The sequence below is a fragment of the Thalia democratica genome, chromosome 1, assembly GCF_965202585.1.
Source record: "Thalia democratica chromosome 1, ktThaDemo2.hap1.1, whole genome shotgun sequence".
NCBI lineage: Eukaryota > Metazoa > Chordata > Thaliacea > Salpida > Salpidae > Thalia > Thalia democratica.
Window position 1 is genome coordinate 15,082,847 of NC_139165.1, and position 23,739 is coordinate 15,106,585.

Here is a 23,739-nt window from a genome sequence, read left to right on the forward strand (position 1 = left end):
GTTTCATTTATACAGTTACGATAATTTAATGAAATTACAGATTAAATATCAGTTTTTGTATGAGACTATGTTATTGATATTTTAAATATTTAAGTTTTGTTAATATTTCAATAAATTTCTTTTTTTTTTTTGTTTAAGTAAAAAAAAATATGCATTGTAGTCTAGTTTTTGAAGTAAAAATTTTTCACAAAAGTATTTTTGCTTACACATTTTAATTACACTCATTAACTTATAACTTTTTAGCTTTTTTTTTTATTATTTCTTATTTGATTCCTTAAGTATTTAATTTTTACTATTGTTAGTATACATATGTTATTCGTTTGGTCAGTACTAACTGCTAAGTGGGATGATAATTTTCTAAATTCCAAATATAATTTTTTTAGTATAGCAATAAGTTATATATGCATATTAGAAAATATTATTGATAATGTTTTCAACAAATCGGAAATTGAAAAAAAAAAATCAGTGTTGTTAATTATTTTTTTAATAAACTTAAAGGTGGAACAACTAAACGCTTGCCATGATATATTCAACAAGTCGGAAATTGAAAGAATGGAGAAAATTGGGTTGAAGCTGGAAAACATCAAAAATGCACAGAACGGTATGTATTTGTTTATGCATTATGACGTAATAAATGTCGTATGTATTATTTATTATTGTATATGTTGTATTAAATGTTGTATGTATGTTGATATTTGTTATAATGATAAGATTTTTATAAGTTAGCAGACATTTAAAAAAACGTTGAATATATGCTCATAAAATTGGATTTATCATATAAGATAGGAAAAAGCTTTGATTAAGGACAAAGAGGGGTCCAACATTATTTATGTAATGTATCATATTAAATGTTAAATGTATTTTATTTAAAATTGTATACATTGTATTTTTATAATACATATGTATTAAATGTATTGATATTTGTTTTAATACACAAATGATAAAAATAAAAGTTTTCATACTTGTTTTGTGAGCATACATTGAAAAGCCTTTTAGAATATTCTCACTAAATTTGCTTTGTCATCTTAAATAAAAAACTACTTTTATTCAATTTTTTTAAATATGTACATTTTTCACAGTTTGTTGTTTATGTATTTAGCTAGTTTTTACATTGTGTTTTAATTTTAATATTCTTTGTATAAGAAAAAATTGATGTACCTAGTTATTCAGTTCGTTTCAAAATGAAATATTTGAACGACAATAGTTTGAACTTTTAATCGGTCATTACAGATCACCCTTTAATGCTCATCAAACAAAAAAGTGCATTTAAGTCAAATGCTTGTTAAGGTCATAGGGGGGAGGTAATTTTTTTCTAAGTTAATCGTAAATTTTACATTAATAATTAAGCGACCAGTTGTTTTTTTTTCTAAATTTTAAATTCAAAGTAATTTTTGAAATTGAGTAATTAAATTTATTGATTTTAACATGTTTTTTATTGAAAGGTATACTATTTTACTTGAATCTTTTTTGTCACAGTTTTTGAGTAATAGTTTATAAAACCTCTCAGTCTAATTTTTAAAATGTTATGAACAACTTGTTTAAAACAGTATTTTTTCAAGCCACTATTTAAAGATAAAATAAGTATAAGGAATTTATTTTTATGTTGGTCATAATTTTTGTTAGTATTCAAAAAAATACTAAAGATCCTAGAAAATCAGCTAAAACAAATTTCTCTTCCATACGTCTGTGTCAAGTTTTTTTACAAAGCTTGTCATGTCTCAAAATTCGATTAGTATTTCCACTAAAACAAAATATCTTGCAGTATATACTCTAAGCTTACAATGAAGAGCAAATTTTTATTTTTGTAAAATTAATGACCTACCTCTACGTCCTTAATGTATTTATTTTAACAACATTTTTCTAAATTAAAAAAATTCATATAATTAAAAGGTACAGTTAATTAACAAATATTTACATTTTTATGTTTACAAATCGTGTTAGACTCACCCTTATGGCCTTAATTGTGTTTATTTTGCAAGAAAAGAAAACTTGAAAAAAAAATGCATGAAATTAAGTTGATTGAAAAGATCTCACACTTTTTGAATTGTGTCATTTGACTGTTTGTTTTTTATTATTCATACTTGTTAATTTGTTTAGCACCCAAAACATTTAGAAATTTGTTAGTTGAGACATTTGTTTGTTTTTAGTTGATCGTTTTCATGTTTCATCAATGAAACTAATTGGTTCAATCAAAATGTGCTTTAGTAATTTGCCATCAATTTGGTTTGAATATTAGTCAAAATGTTTTTGTGAATGCTTAGTTCTTTATGACAATTTGTAGATTTCATGAACATTTTTATAGAAATACTTTTATATGTTCACAGTTTAAATAAGAACTAGTTATTAGTAACTCATTTGCAATTACTTATTTTTTTTATACATAAAAAATCATTAGTTGTTTTTTTTTTTATGATAATTTGTAGATTTCACGAATATTTTTATATGTTCACTGTTTAAATAAGCAGTTGATTTGTAAAAGTTACGTTGCAATTACTTCTGTTTTTGTTTAATTATAAAGTGAATCATACCAATAATCATAAGTTTATGTATTAATTTAAAGAGTTATGTTTTATTTAAGTTGTACTTAATAGCGTGGTATAAACTTTTTATTATTTTGAATATATATTTTTGTACAGGATTTAAATTTTTTATTTGTTTATTTTTTATTTTGTAAGTATATAAAACTTTGTACGTTATGCAATAGTATACTCGCTAAAGAAAATCATAAAAACGCATTAATGTAAAAAAATGTTCATCTCGTTCAAGTCGAATGAATTTTGTGTTATTGAACCAATTAAAAATTAATAGAATTTGGTTTTTGCGGTATGCGAAAGTCTACTCTTACCTCAATGTGATTTATATTGGTCACATCGGATAGGCACAAATTTACTTTATTGTTTTCTTGTTATTGGTTTAAATCAATCTTAATTGGATATGAAATGAGTTTTTTAAACTGTTAATTATAAAACTTAATCATTTGTTTGTTGGTAAGTACAAAACCTTTGATGTAATTTATTTGTAGTTGTCAGCTTATACACTAATTCAATTATTATCTAATAAATTATAAAGAATAGTTTTTTAAAACTGAGCTGATTAGTTTTTCGTGTTTAATTTTTATAGACTTTTAAATATAAAACAAAGGCCGATCTTAATTTTAAAAAAATATTGACTTTTATAGCCCTAAAAGAACAATCAAGTAGCAAATGCAATTGTTTTTACTCGATCTTGATATTTTTACAATTAAATTTATCAAGTGCTTTTACTTGTACATCCAGTCTTTTAGTTCATCGTAAAATATTGCAACTTTTAATAACCAGTACAAAACAAATTTAAATTTATTGTGTTAAAGGTAAGCAAAAATAAATCGTTGTTAATAATGGTTGTATCTATATTCTATATATAAAATTAAGATAGTAAAGTAAATTTAATGTTTGTATGTATAATTTTAAGCACAGTATAAAAGTTTGATTCTGTTTAAACTGTAATTTGAGTTAAGCTAAAATTTAGTTACTAGTTATTTAGCTATCTAATAAGAACTTTTTTTTGTAAAAATACATTATTTTGCTACATAACATTTAAGTTCTTGATTGAATGTTCTTTTTTGCTTATTCTTTTAAAACTTTGAATGTTTAGTTAAAATTATTTATAACCAAACTAATTTGTCTCACAAAACATAAACACTAGTAAGAATGATGATTAAATTAAATACTGTTATTATAAATATATTAAAAACTAACATTTTTAAAATAGATTAAGTTTAGTAAGTTATTAAAGTTACTCACACTAAAGCTGTAATAAAAATAAATTACAAATGATTTTGTGTACATATTAACATAAACTCTAATTTATAATAAAATAATTGTGTATAAATTAATAAGTTTTATAATTTAGTTTTTAAAACTAAAACTTTTTGAATAAAGTATGTATATATAAAAAAACTCTCACTAAAGTTATGCGTTCATGCAACTTTAGAAACTTCAATCAAAAACCACTAAAGTTTTATGTTACTGATTAATATGTCTTGTAATTTATCTTTCTCAAATGTCTGGTTTTTAGGGTTTATCACACTTTTGTCTTTTCTTTTTAGGCAACTTTGTGGTTTATCATCATAATTAAATTAAGATTTTTATATATGATTTACCGAGATACAACTGAGGTTTAAGTAATGTCGCTGAAATATTTTTTTATCTGATTAACCTTACAATTGGTTGAAATTTTGAACATTTAGTAGTTAAATATAGTTTAAATGTGTTTTTAGTTGGGTTTGACACTTATTAATATTCACTTATAAATTTGTAATTCTTTGAATCAGGTATTTTTAGACTTATTTAAACTTGAATGGTTTTCATAAAGTGTTCAAAAAAACTATGATCGCATTATATACTTTTGATCGATAATTATTGCATATAATTTTTACATTTATTAATAGGTCATAAAAATGAAACATAACAATAGATGCTAACAAGTATAATTTGGATTATTTACTTAATGATTTTATTCTTAAAATACTTCAAAAAGTATACAATACAAAGTAAACTTATAAGGTATATGTAATATATAAGGTATAGGTAAAATGCTCTATCCAAACAGTTTCATTTAAATGGTTAAAAATACATTATAAATATTTTTTGTTAAGATGTTTAATAACAATTGTTTTCATACCAAAAAAAAAAATTTTTAATGATATTTGAAAAACAGGCATACTACATTTTTGAAACAACACAAATACTAAATATTAATCTAACAAGCTTTTTTTAAACGAATAAACTCTCCCTTTGTCGTAAATAACATCTCTTTAAATTAAAAGTATTGTTTTAATTTAAAAAACCCAACTTTTTTTTTGAATAACAAAAATTTTGGTATTTTAGTTGATATACAGGGTATATTGATTAAAAAAATAACAGAAAAAAATAAACTGTTTATAAAAATAGGTACTTGAAAAAATGGTGTACCTTTTTCTTTACGATAAATGATCTATATTAATCTAATAAGCTTTTTTTTGGTAAATAAATTCTCCCTTTGTCGTAAATACCATCTCTTTAAATTGTATTGTTTTAAATTAAAAAAAAATTTTTTTTTAGAATAACAAAAATTTAGTTATTTTAGTTGATGTACAGGATATATTGATTGAAAAAATAACAGAAAATAAGTGTAAGAAAAAACTATTTGTAAAAATAGACATTTAAAAAACAGGTTTACTTATTTGTTTACAATAAATAATCTATATTAATCTAACAAGTATTTTTAAACAAATATTTCCTCTTTGTCGTGAATAGCATCTCTGTAAATTAAAATGTGTTGTTTGAAGTAAAAAACCCGACTTTTTTTTTGAGAAATAAAAGTTTAGTTATTTATTTGTTATTCTAGGCGTATTGATTGATGTGTTCAGGAAATTTGAATATATAAACAAATTTTACAGAAATGCTTAATTTATTTGTGTTTTACTAAAAAAACCTAACCGGAAGAAAACCTAAAAATAATATGCAGTTTTACGTTAATTTTTCATGTACAGGTAACGAAAAGTTTTTTTTTTCTAAGATTAAAAAATACCAGTTTTCTTTTCAGCACGATAGATAACCATACACTATAAAGTTACTTAAGTAGTAAAATTTAACCAAATATGTAAAATTCAATGTGCGGAAAAATTATTCCTCACATATCTCTTGAAAGTAAATATTAGTGTAATTAATAATTTATTAATAAATATCATATAACAAGTATACACGTTGTATGTGAATTCTAAAATGCCCAATTTTACTCAAGGTATAGAAACAAAAGTTAAACTTTGTTTATCGTTGTTTAAATTATTATGACAATGTTAACTATAACTTTAGCAGGACTGAGTTAATATATTTTTTTATAAAAAGTTAACTAGATTAAATTTTAGTATTTCGCCAGGAAGTTCTACTTCACGTTATGTATAAGGAACTACTCTTTAAAAAATAGTTTCTAAACTATATATTAAGAATTATAGTATTCACAAATTAATTTAAATATTTTTTCCGGGAAATTCTACTTTACTAGATGTAAAGTCAATAATACTTATAAAGATAATAGTTACAAAATAACTATTAACTAAATTGTTTAAAGCTTAATACAGGTTTTTTTTAAATCTCTATTTTTATTGTAACTTTTTCTTCCAGACAAATTCTACTTCACTCGGTGTATAGGAAACTACGCATTGAAAATAATTACTAAAACTTTAATATAAATATATATAAATGATATTATGTTTCCAGGAAAGTTCTACTTCACACGTTGTATAGGCAACTACGCATTAAAATTTATTTTCAAGATGTCACATATATTCTGTTAAAAACAGTTATTAAATTAAATAAAAAATACGTTCTTCTCAGAAAAATTCTACTTCACACGATGTATAGGCAACTACGCTTTGAAAATAATTACTAAGACTTTTAAATAATATTTTATAATAGATTAAATAAATAATATTATTTTTTCAGGAAAATTCTACTTCACCCGTTGTATAGGCAACTACGCGTTGAAAGGAGGTTATCTGGAAAACGAGTTTTTGAAACCCGCGATTTCCGAGCCTTTCATTGCCACACCTGATGTGTATGGAGGAATTCCTATTGAAAATATAAGTGGTTTGTTACCAGTAGTTTTATAATACGTAGTTAAGTAGTATAAATAGTTTTCATTGCTACTCCTGACGTATACAGTGGAATTCCTTCGAAAATAATTGCTTGTGCTAGAATTATTGTTTTATTTAAGGGTTTAGAATGAACAATAAAAGTTATCAGCTCATAGAGACATAAGGATAAAATCCCAGTAGTTTGTTACTAGTATTTGAAAAGTAATAATTACTAAATTTAAGTAGTTTGTCATTAGAAATGGAACTAAGTCACTGATACAAAAATGGTAGAAAAATGATGAAATTTTCAATGAAATTATTGTTTAAAGTAAAATAGATGTACAAGTGATGTGATAAATATAAAGTTTTATCCTTGCAAATGGTTTTAATTTACTGACTTAATAGTTTGGTTTGAAAACAATAGTTCCTATCGAAATACCAATGGTTTGCGTTAAGATGGTTTTAGATAAAAGCTTTAATATTTTGTTTTTTGGAAATTCATTTAATTAATTACATTTAGACATTAAGTTAGAAAGCTAAAGTTTTCCAAAAAAGTTCTGTTACCATCTAGTTATGGTATTGTGAGTTTAATAAAACTGTTAAGCGAAATTTGCTTGAGTATTGAAATATATAATAAATGTCAGCACAGTTATAGACTGTAATAAAGTGATAAGCTATAAGTAAAGTTTAAAGTCAATATGATAACATTTTTTGTTGGTCATTATACTTTTAATGCTTTATAACACTATCCTACTTAAAACGATCAAAAGCTTGTTAAAAAACAAATAAACAACAGATTTATTCTGTAGTTGTTACAAAATTATCACTAATTTATTCTCTCAAACTAGGTGTTAGATTAAAATACTTTAAAAGTGTTACCTATTTGCTTTTTAGTAAATAATGTTTTACACAATTAAATTTTAACTTCATACATAACAAAAGTTAAAACAAATATGCTGCCTGTATATATAGTTTTTATATTTTTCGAATTAAAAAAGAATCAGTATTTTACTACTACTACCAAACAATTTAAATTTGTAACAGTAGTATCAAATATATATTGCCTCATTATGTATATGAACAAAATTAGTTATATAAATTTCCAATTTAAATATTTACTTTTAAGTGAATCAGAAATTTTCGTTTGCAATAAAACTCACACTAGCTTCTATTGTTATGTGAATGTGACAAAAAGTTTTGATCTTTTTAAAATGAGAATTTGATTGTATGTGTGGTTTGGTTTTCAGGTTTATTATTACAATAGCTTTATAGACACTCGTTTGTTTTGAATACAAACTTTATTGTATAGAAGTATGCACTTTTATAGTTATTAATCTCTGTTTAAAAAAATTGAATACAGAAAACTTTTTGTTAGAGTATTAATTGCTAACTGTTGTGTATGTATTTTTTTAAACATAAGTGAGAAATTATATTTCAATATATTTTTTTAGTATTTTAGTATGCACATGAAATAAATTTATTTATAACATGATTAATTAAAAAATATAATCATAAAGTATTGTTATTACAAGTTTTAGTAATATTAAATTAAAACAATTTGTAATAAATTTAGCCTATCACTTTTTCTCAAAAAAAAAAATATTTTATATATATTTTTTTTAATCTTTTTAAATTAAAATTTTAAAACGTGTCAGATAAATAAACAGGAAATCAGCTTAATCAGGTTTTTTCTATCATCAATAAATATATAAACACATTTCAAACATGTTGTTGAGCAAATATCAATCAAAAGTTCAAAAAGCGAATACATAATCGCGTTTGAAACCACAATCTTTTTATAGATCCGCCGCAGCAGTTTCTTACATAATACATTTAAATGTTACTAGTAATTACTGGCTTGTTTTAAAATAATTGACTTAGTATCATATGTTTTAAAATGTTAAAGAAAATAAAAACAATTTTGAAAAGTATGTAATAATTATGCTACACATGTCAAACGTTGGTTACATATAGTTTTTAATTTTTTTATGTAATTGAATCAATTTCCAAAGCATAAAATTTGAATTGAAATTTAAAATTGAATAAAATTGAAAATAAGATATTTGCCTAAAGTATAGTTTTGAATAGTACATTATGTTTTCTTAAACATAAAATTGAGTAAATAAAAATATAAAAATGTTAAATAAAACTATAACAAATATTGAATTTATGCTAACAACATTTAAAAACTTGGTACTTGAAACAAGCAACAATAAACAAAAATTAATCAAGGTGGTTTTAGATGGTTAATTATTGAAATTTTATTGGTAGTTTTACAGTTTTTGTTTGGAAAGTTTTTTAATGTGAATAAGCAACGCACAGTCTAAATCAAGTTTTGGAAGATTGTATACATTTTGTGAAATGCTAAAATAGCTAAAAAGAACTGTTTTTAATTTTGCTCAAGTGTAAAATTAAAGCTACGACAGTTTACTAATGCTACTTAAATGTTTTAAAGTGTTTGTTGGGATATACAATAACAACAACAATTTGCACTGTTTTGTGGTTGTTATTACAATGTTATACTTAGTTTTGTAATTACTCATTTTTTAATTATTTTTAATATAGTTACATAATTTTTATAACATAGTGTATTTGTTTTTCTAAAGTTTTTTTTTTCACTTAAAATAAAAAAAAAAAAGTATTTCAATAAAAATATGTTATTGAATTACAATAATCTGTATGGTCCAATAAAAAAAAAGTTTTGAACCTTGTACTGTACGAATTTTCATTATGTAATGTTTGCTTGTTTTAGAGATTTTTAAATAAAATTCGATATGACAAATTAAATTTATTTGTAATTTTGAAACATGTTACTTATTGACGCGTCTGGGAATTTTTTTTATTTATAAATTTAATTGTTGATATTCTAATCATTAAAAAATGTTGTTTCTCTAAAAGAACCATATACAATAAATTTCATTTTAGATATATTTGATATTTTACTTATATTAGTATTGGGAAATTTTAATATATTTTAATCTATTTTTGGAGGTCAACGCTTTTTATGTTTAAAAACGTTTCAAGTTTTTTCTCCATTTGCAACAATTAAATACTGCTGAGGCACATTGAAGAATCTATTTTCATTTTTTTGTCATTCCCAAACGTTAGAAATTTGGTAATTCCCAGCATTTTAATAGTTGGAAGTTTGCTCTCTACAAATAAAAAAAATTAGTATCAAGGAAACAATTTTCTCAACGTTTTGACTCATTCTGGGAATTTTTAATGTTTTTTAAGTTGTTGATATATTCGGGAGGTGAAACTTTTGTATCTGTTTAAAAAAAAAATATTTTGTTCTTCTTTTAAATAAGAATTTACATTAAGTTGTATACAGTATAGGAATGTCTAAGAAACAATTTTGTTGTTTTAAGCTTTATTTTTCTCCAATAATTAATCTTGTGGTCTACGTGATTAAATAGCAAATACAAGACAATAGTTTACGCAATATTTAAAACAAAACATTTTAATATCAATTTGTCCACTGATCTGAATAGATTCGTTATCTAATAAAAACATTTCTTATTTAAAGCATTTTATTAGTTAAAACTGTGATATGTATCATTATATAACAAACATATTAAAAATACAACATGTTTTGGAACATTTTGATACTTTTTTCTTTAGAATGTGAAATTGCGCTTTCTTTGTTTTAAATAAAGTTTCAACTTGTTCTCATTACAAATAACGTGTTGAATAATTTTTTCTGCTATATGGAAACATTAATATTAACAAAGAGTTCTTGATTTTTTTTTTCTATATAGTAGTTTAGTTATTAAAACCAAGATCTGTACAATAAAAACAAAAGTTTCTATGTGAAAACAACAGTTAATACGTTTCAAATTAAAGAAACATATTAAAAGTTGGTCTCATTATTTTTAAACATTTTTTTTGCTTTGTAAAAGCATTATCTTATAAAAATTCATAAAAAAGCTTTGTTTTTTTTTTATTATTTTAAAGCTAAAACTGAGATCTGTACAGTAAAAACAAAAATTTCTATGTGCAGACAACATTTAACACGTTTCAAATTCATTCTGCAAAAACGTCGATTGCAGCATCGTTCATTTTTGCTTGCTGCAATCTACACAGCAGAGGCGTTGCGCTAATTCAAGCCTTTTGTAATTCCTCTCTCTCTTTTAATTAGTATTTTCCGGCCATAAGTTGACTTGTGTAGGCTTCATCAGACAAAAGTTTTAATTTTAATGTACTTTGATTTTAAAATTTTTAACACAAGTGCTACACTTTAAGTTTTTAAAATTCATCTTTTTTATTGATTTTTTGTAACTGTTGTGTATATTTTAAAAGTAAAATACTTTTTACAATATCAGTAAATTGAAAAAAAAGGCTTCTATAAAAAGTTATAAAAGTTGTTTGTTTTTACTGCAAAACCATGCTTTTTACTGTAAATTAGCAAGTTATCAAACGGTCATGATCGGTCATTTAACATCAATATTTGTTTTTTATTTGGTTAATAGCTATTAAGTTAAATATTCTTTATAACTGATTTTAATTAACATTTGCAAAACAAACATTTAGCTCGTATAAAGTTTATTGTTTTTTGTTTTGTAATTTTATACACTTTACTGTAAGTTAGCAAATTATCAAACGTTATAGGCTGTTTATGGTCATTTAATACCAATATTTGTTTTTTGATATTCATTTTTCGAAATTCTTGTTTCTTTATTTTGCCTGTGGTCAGTTTTTGTGTAAAAAAAATAATAATATACGCAATCTTGTTAAGTCTATAGTTGAATACTTGAATGTAAATAAAAATACAAATTTTTATTTGAAATTTCTTCGTGGATAAAAGTTGCAGTTTTTTATTTTGTAAAAAAAGTGAATTTATTCCTTTTAAAACTAAATGAAGTTGATAAATTAGAAAAAAATTAATGTAGAAAAACAATAAGTTTATGTAAGGAATTTTCTAACATAAAAAAAACGTTATGTAATTATTACCCTAATTAAAAGATTACATAACTTTTACGTGACACTTACAATAAAAAAATATCAACTTAGTAAGTCTTTAACTTTTTTCGTTGAAATTTAAAAGTAAAAACTATTTTTAATATCTGACCTAAAAACATTGAGTTATTTGAAAATATGTTATAATAAAAAATATTTAATTGCTTAAAAACAAAAACACTTCAAAACAAAATAGTATTTGAATGTATGTAAATCAGTGGAGTTTGAATAAAGTCAAAATTGCAAGACATCGGTTGTTTTATTCAAAGTTACAGAGTTGATTTAAATAAATTCAAACTAATTTCAGCGGTTTTGTTAAACGTGATGAATTAACGTCGTTTATATTTACGTGGATTAAGTAAAGTGAACTTATTATTTTGTAAATAAATAAGTAAATTCAACGTACAATGCTAAACGCTGTATTCGAAAGTTTATTTTTGATGTAAAACTTGTACCATGGATTGTAAAAAAAGCTTACTTTGTTTTTGCAAAACAAAAATTTCCACATATCTAGTTTATTATTTAAACAGCTTTATTCAAGTTATTTTATATACAATTTTAAAGTGTTATGGTCATGTTGGGATGTAAGAGTTTTTACATAGTTTGAGTCAGTTATTACTTGAACAGCTTTAAGTTATTATATTTTGATTTATTGAAATATACAAAGATCTGTAATTTTAGAGGAGAATTAAAATATATTTATTTCTTTCAAGACTTTAATTAGTAAACTAAGTTTCGGTCAAAGACCTCGTTAGTACTTAAATAAAATTGTATAGATACATAAAATAGGTTTTATTTGGAAAATGTTTTATATAAGTACCGACGAGGTCTTGAAAAAATAAGCTTTAGGTTGTTTAAGTTATTTTTATGTAAAATTTAAAAGAATTAATTTGTATGAAGATATATAATATTTATTATACAGAAGGTTATCTAGCATTAATAAGCGAGGTAGTTTACAGATCATTAAAACAAAATCATGAAACCATTTGCATTATTGAATACATAAACACAATTTTTAATTTACAGAAATTAATTATATCATTACAAATACATTTTGCGTTACAGAAGGCTTCCTAGTATTAATGAGTGAAGCAGTCTACAGACCATTGGAACAAAATCACTTAATTATTAATAAAATTTAATATATAACTACAAATTATATTCATCAAACAGAAAGATTTCTAGTATTAATGAGTGAAGCAGTCTACAGACCATTGTATCGAAATTCTTTAATTATTTATACAATTATATTTTGTTTCACAGAAGGGTTTCTAGTACTAATGTCTAAGGCAGTCTACAGACTATTAGAACAAAATCATTGAATTATTTATGTTAAAAAATATATAAACACAATATTTATATTACAAAAGAATTTCTAGTGGATTTTCTGATAAGTAAAGCAGTTTATAGACCATTAAAAAAAAAAAGTTGTTTATAAAACTGCAAATGAAAATACATTTTGTTTCACAGAAGGGTTTCTAGTACTAATGTCTGAGGCAGTCTACAGACCATTGGAACAAAATAATAAAGTTATTTACAAAACTACAAATGCAAATATATTTTGTTTTACAGAAGGGTTTTTGGTACTAATGTCTGAGGCAGTCTACAGACCATTGGAACAAAATAACAAAGTTATTTACAAAACTACAAATGCAAATATATTTTGTTTTACAGAAGGGTTTTTGGTACTAATGTCTGAGGCAGTCTACAGACCATTGGAACAAAATCACGACATTGAAGATGTCAACCACCACGTAGCTAGAATCGTAGCTGAACAGCTCAAATGTTCACACACCATTGAAGGTTTGTTTGTAAATTTTTCGTGTTTGTATATTAAAAAGAATTTTTCAAGTTATAAAATCGTTACTGTGTTAACTTTTTGTGTTAAATTACTGATGAGTCTTAAAGCATAACTCAAATTTAAATTGTTGCTGAACAGCTCAAATGTTGAAGGTCTGTTATAAAATGTGTATCAAGTATTGTAAAACACCTATAGCGTATTTTGTTGTGTATTTTTAATTTTTGAATATAATTTTTTTTTTTGTGTGTCCTGTTTAAGTGGCTCAGGTTTTGATTCCAACATTGCACAACATACAATTTATTAATAATAGTAATGATAAACACTTTGCAAGTTTTATTAAACTGTCTTAATTATAGATAATTTTTTAGAATTTTTTAGATGTAAACGATCAGCATTTTTAATATTGACTTTAAAACTAACCGGTTTTTTGTAGAAATAATAAATTAATTTTCAAAATTACACTTACAACAACTGGGAGATATATCAAAAATGGTCACGTTTTTATCTATTTTTAAATTTGTGGAAAACAAAATTAATTGTTCGCATTTATCAGTGTTGGATTAAATCAACTGATTATTTTTATAAAAAGCGTGAAACTTTTAAGTAATTTTAGATGTTAAAAATAAAACTTAAAGTCACGTTAAATTTTGAGAATGTTTACGTCAAAGTAGTTTTTAAAAAATTAATTTGCTGGAAATTTTAAATTAAAACATGCGTATTACAGTGTTGGATTAAATTAACTGATTATTTTTATATGAAGCGTGAAACTTTTAAGTAAATGTAGGTGTTAAAAATAAAATTTTAAGTCACGTTAAATTTTGAGAATGTTTACATCAAAGTAGTTTTTTTAACTTCATTTACTGAATGTTTTAAATTAAAACAAGCGTATTACAGTGATGAATTAAAAGCTCAACTTATTTGACATCTACAAAAACTTTCATGAGAATTTTTTACTAAAACATGAACGTTTAGTATTTCATTTGACCATAATTGGTTATTTATGAGTAACAAGTTTTAGTATATAACACAAACATAACATCATTCTATTTTTATTTAACCCCTACTTTTGTTTTGAATTTATCTTAGGTGAAGATATCATATCAAACATATCAAAATAGATGGAAGCATATACAAAATAGTATCAAACAGTGTAAATTACTATAAACATAAATAACTACCAATTAAAATTATACCGTTTAGATATAAATGGTTGTGTTGTAACTTTTATAAGTATAAACCAGGATTTCACAAACTTTTTTTTTCAGAAGGCCCCTTTAAATATAACAAAAAAAACTATGGCCCCCTTCAACAAGATATCTCAAAAAACTACCATTAAAAATGCCTAGGACCTTTTTTTTTGTTATTCATCATCAACTCCATAATATCTAGTGTAAGTTTCAAATTATGACCTCATGGCCCCTAATTTTTTTTCAGTGGCCCCAAGGGGACCGCTTGACCAACTTTGGGAACATATCAAATGTTCACACACTATAACTGATTTTTTGATTATCTTATACATGTAGTTGCTAAAAAACTCAAATGTTATATCTGGTTTGTTAGATAGTTGTACATGTAAGTGGTTAACGAAATACAACTTTCAAATTCTTTATCGGTTGTTCACTATCTACGAGATATAACAAACAGTAAAACTTGAATAAAATAAAATTAATTAGTTGAACATTTAATTAAAAAGCACAACTAGGTTTTACGTCACCTGTTGAATTTCAATCAAATATTCGATAGTTCGTATCATCAGAAAAATAAAGCAGTTTTATTAAATAAATATGTTTTCAACCAGTGCTTGATTTTGTTTTAACTTTATAAGTCTCAGCTTATTAATAACCAAAGGAACACTTTAAAACTAAAATGTACCCTTATATGATAAATGTTGTATATTCAAACATATATATTTAACTTACAAAATTGTTTTACTAAAAAAAAATATGTGTTTCATATATTTGGGGCTGTATATAGTTTTAGTTGTATGAGTTTCTTAAAATATTCCATTTGTTAGAATAAGTGGATTGTTAATATGTGCTATTTATTTTAAAAAGTTTAAGTTACTGATACTTTTAATATTATTCATTTGTACGCTTAGATAAAATTAAAGATAAATTCAAAACAAAAGTAGGGGTTAAATAAAAATAGAATGATGTTATGTTTGTGTTATATACTAAAATTTGTTACTCATAAAATAACCAATTATGATCAAATGAAATATTAAACGTTCATGGTTTAATAAAAAATTCTCATGACTAACATTTTTTGTAGATGTCAAATAAGTTGAGCTTTTAATCCATCACAGTAATACGCATGTTTTAATTTAGAATTTTCAGCTAGTAAAGTAAAAAAAAACAATTTTTTTGTAAATGTTCTCAAATTTTAACGTGGCTTTAAATTTTATTTCTAACACCTAAAATTTCACGCTTTATAAAAATAATCAGTTGATTTAATCCAACACTGATAAATGCGAACAATTAATTTTGTTTTCCACAAATTTTAAAATAGATAAAAACGTGACCATTTTTGATATATCTCCCAGTTGTTGTTAGTGTAATTTTGAAAGTTAATTGATTATTTCTGCAAAAAAACGGTTTTAAAGTTAATATTAAAAATACTTATTGTGTGGTTTTTTTTGTTACTTTTTTAATTATTAGAGGTTTCCATATAGTACTTATACAAATGTTGCTGTAAATCTAACTTGGCTAATAAATGTTGCTAATTTATCCAATATGTCATTAAAATCATTGATAAATTTAACTAAAAGCGGTGTAATTATGAATTAAGTCTGTAACTTTTTTTTCCTCAGATATTATTAGTTTTTACAGAATTTTTCTGTATTTTATTTAAAAATTATTTTGATTATTTAGATGACTTAATGTAAGAGCTTATAAGAAGTTAATAATAATGCAATAAAAAATAAATCGGTTATTTTCATTATAATTTAAAAATTACTAATATTTTTGTAACAAACTTTTAATAAAACAAATCTCAGGTTTAATGATGTAGCATTACTTAAATTTTAGATAGCTAATTTTTGTAGTTTACTCTATTATTTGAAAAAACATTAAAATTTTAATTTCTTTGTTCCATTTTATGACTAGAGCTTATAAAAGCCTGAGTTTTTTAACTTGTTGTATAAATTAATCTTAATGCTAAATAAAAATAATAAATAATATCCTTTCTTAAGTTTTAGTATTTAAACATGTTAGTTGGTCTTACTATAAATTTTATATGATTGTAATTTTAGGTAAAATTCCTTATAAATAAATGTAATTATATCAATTTTAACATTATTTTTTTTTACAAAACAATAGTTTCGAAATATGTTAAATTTTTATATGTTTTCAATAAAAAAATTTATAATTAATTAGTGGTTATCGTTAAATCAAAGATCAAAAGTTAATTACCTTAGTGATTACACAATAAATTAATTGTGTATTCAAAATTAAGCATGAATTTAAATATTTGTTCAACAATATTTCGAAATTGTATTTGCGGCCATTAAAGTATTCAAATTTCAAAGTGCAAACATCGATGTATATGTGTTGCGAATTGAAATAAATTCTGACCACAAACAAAGTGTTTTGATTTCAATTACTGTTTAATTTTTGTAGCTAATTGTGTACTACTTTTATAAAACTGTTTAACATTAATTTTTCACGCCATATAAATGTCTTAAAGGTTTCATTACTTTGTATAGTAGTTCTGTTTGTTAAAAGAACCTGTTTTATTATTTTAATTAAACCTTTTATACTTTTACCATTGTTTAACTTTTTAATGTACATTGACTGATTTTAAATCACACAGTTGATATACTTTAAAATAAATGGATACAATACTTTGGTACATCGTCAAAAAGCATTAATTTATCAAGGTTATTTCAAAGTGAAATTACTATTTAGATACAGATTTTGATACTTGATTAATGTAATAGCTGTGTATAAAAATTGCCATTAAAATTTCAAAATGAAACAAGTTAAGTGTCTAGTATTTATTAAGCAATTATTAGGTATAATTTACACAGGCGCATAAGTAATTTAGATAGTGTATCCCATTTAAAACATGTTGGAACGTCAAAATTACTGTTGCAATGTTTCAATTAATTAATTAATTAAAGAATTCAACAGGTGTAGCGCAAAACAAGAGTTTAAGTATGATAAACAAGATATCGTACTCAAACTACAACATTATAAATAAATTAAACTAATATTAACTATTAAGGTATAATTAAATTACAGAGGTGTAGCGCAAAACATGATATCATATTCCAACTACAGTATTATATAAATGTAAATAAAATAGTATTCTCATTATGTTAAATATATATTCTAATCCACAGGTGTAGCGCAAACGGTGATAAACAAGATATCTTATTCAAACTGTTCAGTAATAGTATTTATAAAATTAAATTAAGTTTTAATTATATAGGTGTTGCACAAACGGTGATAAACAAGATATCTTATTCAAACTACAACTCAGAAGAATACAACAATGATATGACTTTGGTGATCAGAAATCTCAATCATCCGGTTGGAACGTTATCTGCTCCACAAACCCCTGTTAACCGTTAGTTGTTTGGTTTTTGTTTTGTTAAGTTGACTCAGGTTAGCTTAAATTTATTGAAAAACTAAGGCTAGGTTAAAACTTCTTCAGGTTTTTCGAAAAACTCAGGCTTGTTTTGTTTTTTTTTTTTTTTGTAACAACTAGGCTAGTTTTTATGACTTTTAAATAAATTATTTTTTTATACATTGTTATTGTACTTTTAATTTTATCATGATCTGCTTAACTGGTCAAACTTATTAAAGGTAACTTTCATTAATAAATGGGCCATATTTAAAAAAAAACTATTTTTTTTTGGGAATAACACGTTTGGTTATAGTGTTTTTTAATTAATATGTAGTATTTATTTTATCTGAGGAAACTAAAATAGATTTGAGAAAATATTGTAGCTCTTTATAATGGTAAGAATTTATTAAAATGACCTAAACTTTTTATGTTACCTGTTTTATGTAACTTAGTTACCTATTAAAGGTTTAATTTGTTTGAATTGTCATAGAAAAGCAATTGATCAACAAACGTTTTAAAATATTCAAGAGCATGCTCATAACCACACTTTTCATTTACATTGTTTAATCCTCATCTAATCGATAATACTAATTAATGACGTAATAAGATATAAATAACAAATATTCCCTGCAATATTTCCTATATAATATAAGCTGATATAAATAAATTAAACCAAAATAAATCAAATTTATTTAAAACCCACTTTTGAACGTGGTTGTATAAAACAAGTCAATTATGAGCACACAGTTTGTCAGTGGACATTATTTTTTAGTATTATATTAAATTATTATTATATCAGTAAATATTCAGCTCTGCACGTTAAAGAACTTGATGCCATTTTTTTGCTGTTCAACAAAGAGAGCATTTCTTCGTATTTTTCAGTATAAGTTCTTTACAACAGATTTCAAGTTCCCATAATGTTTTTAAAGCACATGAATTTTTTTTTAATTCTTTAGATCAAAACTTGTTTCTTTATTTTTTTTACTTAAAATTAATAAAGTTATCCAATACATTGATTAAAATGAATAAGTAGAAATAATAATTTAAAAATAAAGTGATAAATAAATTAAATTCATTGATTGATGATTTTCTTCACAGAAAGCATTTCTTCCAACTTCTCAGTTTCGGTTCCTTACAACAGCGACGTCACTCAAACCAACTCTGACGTCATAATGCAGCAAGACCTTCAGCTCGTCATCCAACCGCATCGAACTGTGACGTCACATAGCATTGTGACGTCATCTGAAGATCAGTCGACCGAGGACGAGCAGACTCCGACGAACCAATCACAGAAGAGCAATAATAATCAACATTTTCAACAAGGTGGTAAAAATTTTTGATCAAAAACAATGAACATATTATTTTAACAATTGACCTATAGTAAATTAACATAATTTATCACAAAAAATATAAATTAACAATTAACAAAAAGTTATATTAACTACAAATAATAAACACAAAATGATAATAAAAATTTTTGTAAATTTTTTTTTATAAGCAATAAATAGTTAAACAAAATATAACTAATACATATTACTAATTCTAAGAAAAAGATAAATTCTGTTATTGTAAAAAAAGATAGTTTAAAGCTATATTATAAATATATATTTTTTCAACAAGGTTACAAATATTTTTGATCAAAAACAATGAAGTTTTCATTTTACTGGTTGTCCTCTATAGTAGTTGAGTATAATTTATCACAAAATAAAATATATATATTTTAAGTATATAAAAATAATATAGATGATAATTAATCATTTAGTGTTTAAAGGTTGCTAATTTTAAAAACAATATAGCATTTTTATAATGCTGGTAAATAAATGTTGATATATATAATATTAGATAAATTTCAATAAACATAAAACATTAAATAAGAGCTGGTAATCAAAAACACTTAATTGGTGTTTTAAATATCAACTTTGACGAACCAATCACAGAAGAGCAACAACAATCAACATTTTCAACACAGTGGTAAATACTTTTAATCAACTTAGTGGTTTAGTTATTATTATTAGATATTGATATTCACAAAATTTTTCAATGTTTATTAATCAACTAAAATTTAAAAAGTATAGTTTAAATTTAATTCCATAGTACTAGAGCAACAATAACCAACATTTTCAACAAGGTTGCAAATATTTTTGATCAAAAACAATGAAGTATTCATTTTACTAGTTGTCCTCTATAGTAACTGAATATAGTTTATCACAAATTAAAGTATATATATGTAAAATAGTTTATTAAATGTATAAAAACAAATTATACTGTAATCTTCCTTTATTGTAGCAACATATGTTTCTGTGTGTCAACTGGGTTTTTAATGGAAATTTTTATTCTTTCCATTAAAAACCTAGTTGACACACAGAAACATATGTTGCTACAATAAAGGAAGATCACTGTATAATTTGTTTATATTATATTTATTATATATCTTTTGTTAGCAAACGATTAAATCTATATTTAGAACTGTTATTATTAAATATATGCATACTTTTATTCAATCAACCGCAGAAGAGCAACAAATATCAGCATTATCATCAAGAAAGTTAAGTATAATTTAAAAAAAACATAATGTTATTAATCACAAAAAAGCTATAATAGTCAAAATTTTAAACATAGTGGTTTGATGATGATAAGTTAGAGTTATTATTATTGAAATAATAATCAGCACTTTATCATACTAATTTGATTGTTATTAATAAATATTGATATTCACAAAATTATTTATAATGTTTGTTAATAAACTAATATGTATAAATTGTTACTTAAACTAGATTTTATAGTACTGGTTTGGTTTATTATTTTAAATAAATAATACTAATTTCAAAAATATAAATAAATTGCCTTAACCTAAGAAGTGTATTCAACATTTTCTTAAATAGTTGTATGACTGCTAGTTTTATAAACGGAATTTTCTAGTTACATGAAATAATTATTATTCAATAAATTATAACAAGGTCCAGGCAAAAATATACCTACTAACTAAATGGAATGTTTTTAATAAAACAGGGTCAAAGGAAGAAATGTTCTTCTCAATTGACAAGCAATTAATATTGACATTTAAGTATTTGGGATGTTGAAATAAACTAATGAATAATATAACAACAACTTATTACTTAAGTATTATTATTTATACTAAATAACAATAAACAACTTTTACTATTTTTATTATTATTAAACATAATATTTTTAATAAAACAGGGTCAAGAGAAGAGATGTTCTTCTCAATAGACAGAAACAAAACATATTAAAATTAGTAAATAATATAAATTAAACATAATATTTTGTTTTTCAGGTTCAAGGGAAGAAATGTTCTTCTCAATAGACAAGCAATCACCGCTCGTAGTGGATAGCGACAATAAAATAAACTCTTACGTCAGTTTCAACTGTTTCGATAATAACGCTTGGAACAAGTATTGTCGGGAAAATAATCTGAAATTCGGTACTGAAACCTGAAGTTGAAAATTTTTTGGAAGAAAGTTAAAATGTGCAAAAATGTTTTGTTCAAGTGTTTTGGTTAATGGTCGAAAATTGTAATTTAATTTAGTCATGGTAGCTATTTTTTTAAACCGAGTTTTAACCTCAAATTCGGTCCTTGAACCTGAAGTTACAAATCCTATTTATTTAAATATTAAAAAAATTAAGCGCAGAGTGTTGTTCAAAAGATTTGACTCACACTTGAAACATGAAATGATAGTGTCTTATTTATTTGAAGAAAAAAAAGTGTGGTTTAGTGGAAACGGTCAAAATGTTGTTTAATGATTGTAATAAGTGGTTAAAACTTGAAATATAATTAAAGTATGGTATATTTTAAGCTTTTCAATGTATTTTTAAAGTGGTGATTTGAACTAAAACATTTAAAAACAAAGTGTTAATTGAAATATATTTATTTGAAAAAAAATCAAAACTTTGCATTTAAATTGTTATATGTATATTTATTAACATTTCAAAATAAAATATTATTGATAAAGTTTTTAATAAATAATTAAAACTTTTATTTTAAAGCTCTACATTTTTTATAGTTTCCAAGTACATTATGTTTGATCATTCCTTTTAAATCTTTAAAAAAAGTTTTTTGTTTGAATTTAGCTTAAAATCAAACAACCTTGAACTAATTGAGTCACGTAAAAAATTACTTTTTAATTGTGTGAATTTCTATTTGACCTTGAATTTTAATAATCTGTTTAAAAATGATCTTCAAGTGTCTGTTTGAATTTATTTTGATGCGATTTTAAAGTTTTCAACTTCAACAAAGTTTTTAAGTTCTTTTGATCAAACATTTAGATCGTGTAATGTTTTTATAAGCTGAATTATCAGTATTTTTTTTTTGACTTGCACTTTTTCATGGTTATTTTACTTTCAACATTGATTTAAATTAATAACTCGATAAAACAAAGTTATTGTAAAACTTGTGAACCATGTGATAGCTCTGTAAGAATTTTTTTTTAATTTTTGCTTTTTTATCACTAATCTCACATTCATTAGAGGTTTGAATTGTTTTTTTTTGCAATACTTGTTTTAATTTACCTCAAGATATTTGATAAAATGGAACAAATCTGAGCCTATTTTGTATACGTGTAAATATATGTTGTATTTATATTTTTCAAGTTAAACTATTACATAGTAAATTAACAATATATATTTAATAACATATAAGTTTGAAAGATGTTTACATCTAATATACATTTCAAGTAAAACTATCTTTTACCGATTTTTTAAGTTTTTTATAAATATTTGTTTTTTTTTTAATTTAGCTTAAAATCAATCAGCCTTGAACTATTTGAGTCATGTAAATAATTACAATTTAATTTGTGTAAATTTTTATTTAACCTTGAATTTAATAATCTGTTAAAAAAATCTTTAACTGTCTGTTTGAATTTGTTTTGATACAACTTTTAAAGTTTGTAGTTTTTATAAAATTAAAAAATTTTAATTATTGTGTAATATATTTTATGTAAAACTATTGATAGCATGCAATTGTTTCACATGTATTTTGCTTAAATTAATTTATATTATTTTTGCTTTTAACATTCATTTAGATCAGGGCTTCCCAAACTGGGTCATAAGCAGCAAAGGGGAGTCATGAGGTCATAATTTGAAACTTACACTAGATATTCTGAGGCTTTTTCAATGATAGTTTTGAAAAGTAAACTAGATTTTCTGGAGTTGATTGATGAAGAGCAAAAAAAAAAGGTCTTAGGCAGTTTTAGTAATTGTTTTTTAAGAAATCTTGTTGGAGGGGGCCGAATATTTTATAATTTCTTTAAAGGGGGCTCTGTAAAAAAAGTTTGCAAAACCCTGATTTAGAAACCTTGATTTAGATTGATACTTCAATAACAAAAGATGATAAAAGTAAAACTTAAACTATCTTGTAGCTTTATAAAAGAAATGAATTTAAAATAGAATATAATTTTTAAGAGCTTAGAGTTATCTTTAATCTCACATTCGTTCAAGGTTTTCCTGCAATATTTTTTTTTCTTTTATGTTTTTATTTTTACCTTAAAATATTTCATTAATAGAAAACAGTTCTGGTTTTTTTTTTCACATGTATAGATTTACTATTTCTTTTAGTTAAACTATTAGGTTGCGTACCAACAGAACATTTTTGATTACATATTATCTAAAAAGATCTTAATGTTGTTTATTGATGTATTGTAGTTATCATTTCTGTACTTATTACACAAAGTTTAAGAATAACATTAGTAGGGTTGGATACCTACGGGTCGGATCCGTCCTGCTAAGAATAAGTTTCTAGATCGTACGGCTTATTTAATTTCAAAATTAAGTTTTGAATTTTTTTGAAAAACAGGTCAGATCT

The 23,739-nt window shown here is 23.5% G+C and overlaps 1 protein-coding gene across 1 annotated transcript in view; it reads left to right on the plus strand.

The window, feature by feature from the left end:
* LOC145831513 (TGF-beta-activated kinase 1 and MAP3K7-binding protein 1-like) overlaps positions 1–21,924 on the plus strand; it is a 36,483-nt gene extending 14,559 nt beyond the window's left edge. Inside the window, exons 4-9 of the mRNA XM_082938794.1 lie at positions 499–601; positions 6,465–6,608; positions 13,226–13,354; positions 17,784–17,921; positions 19,020–19,244; positions 21,217–21,924. Coding sequence (XP_082794920.1) covers positions 499–601; positions 6,465–6,608; positions 13,226–13,354; positions 17,784–17,921; positions 19,020–19,244; positions 21,217–21,377 — 900 coding nt within the window. The 3' untranslated portion in view covers positions 21,378–21,924. The remainder of the gene's footprint in view (positions 1–498; positions 602–6,464; positions 6,609–13,225; positions 13,355–17,783; positions 17,922–19,019; positions 19,245–21,216) is intronic.
* The last annotated feature ends 1,815 nt before the right edge of the window (positions 21,925–23,739 follow it).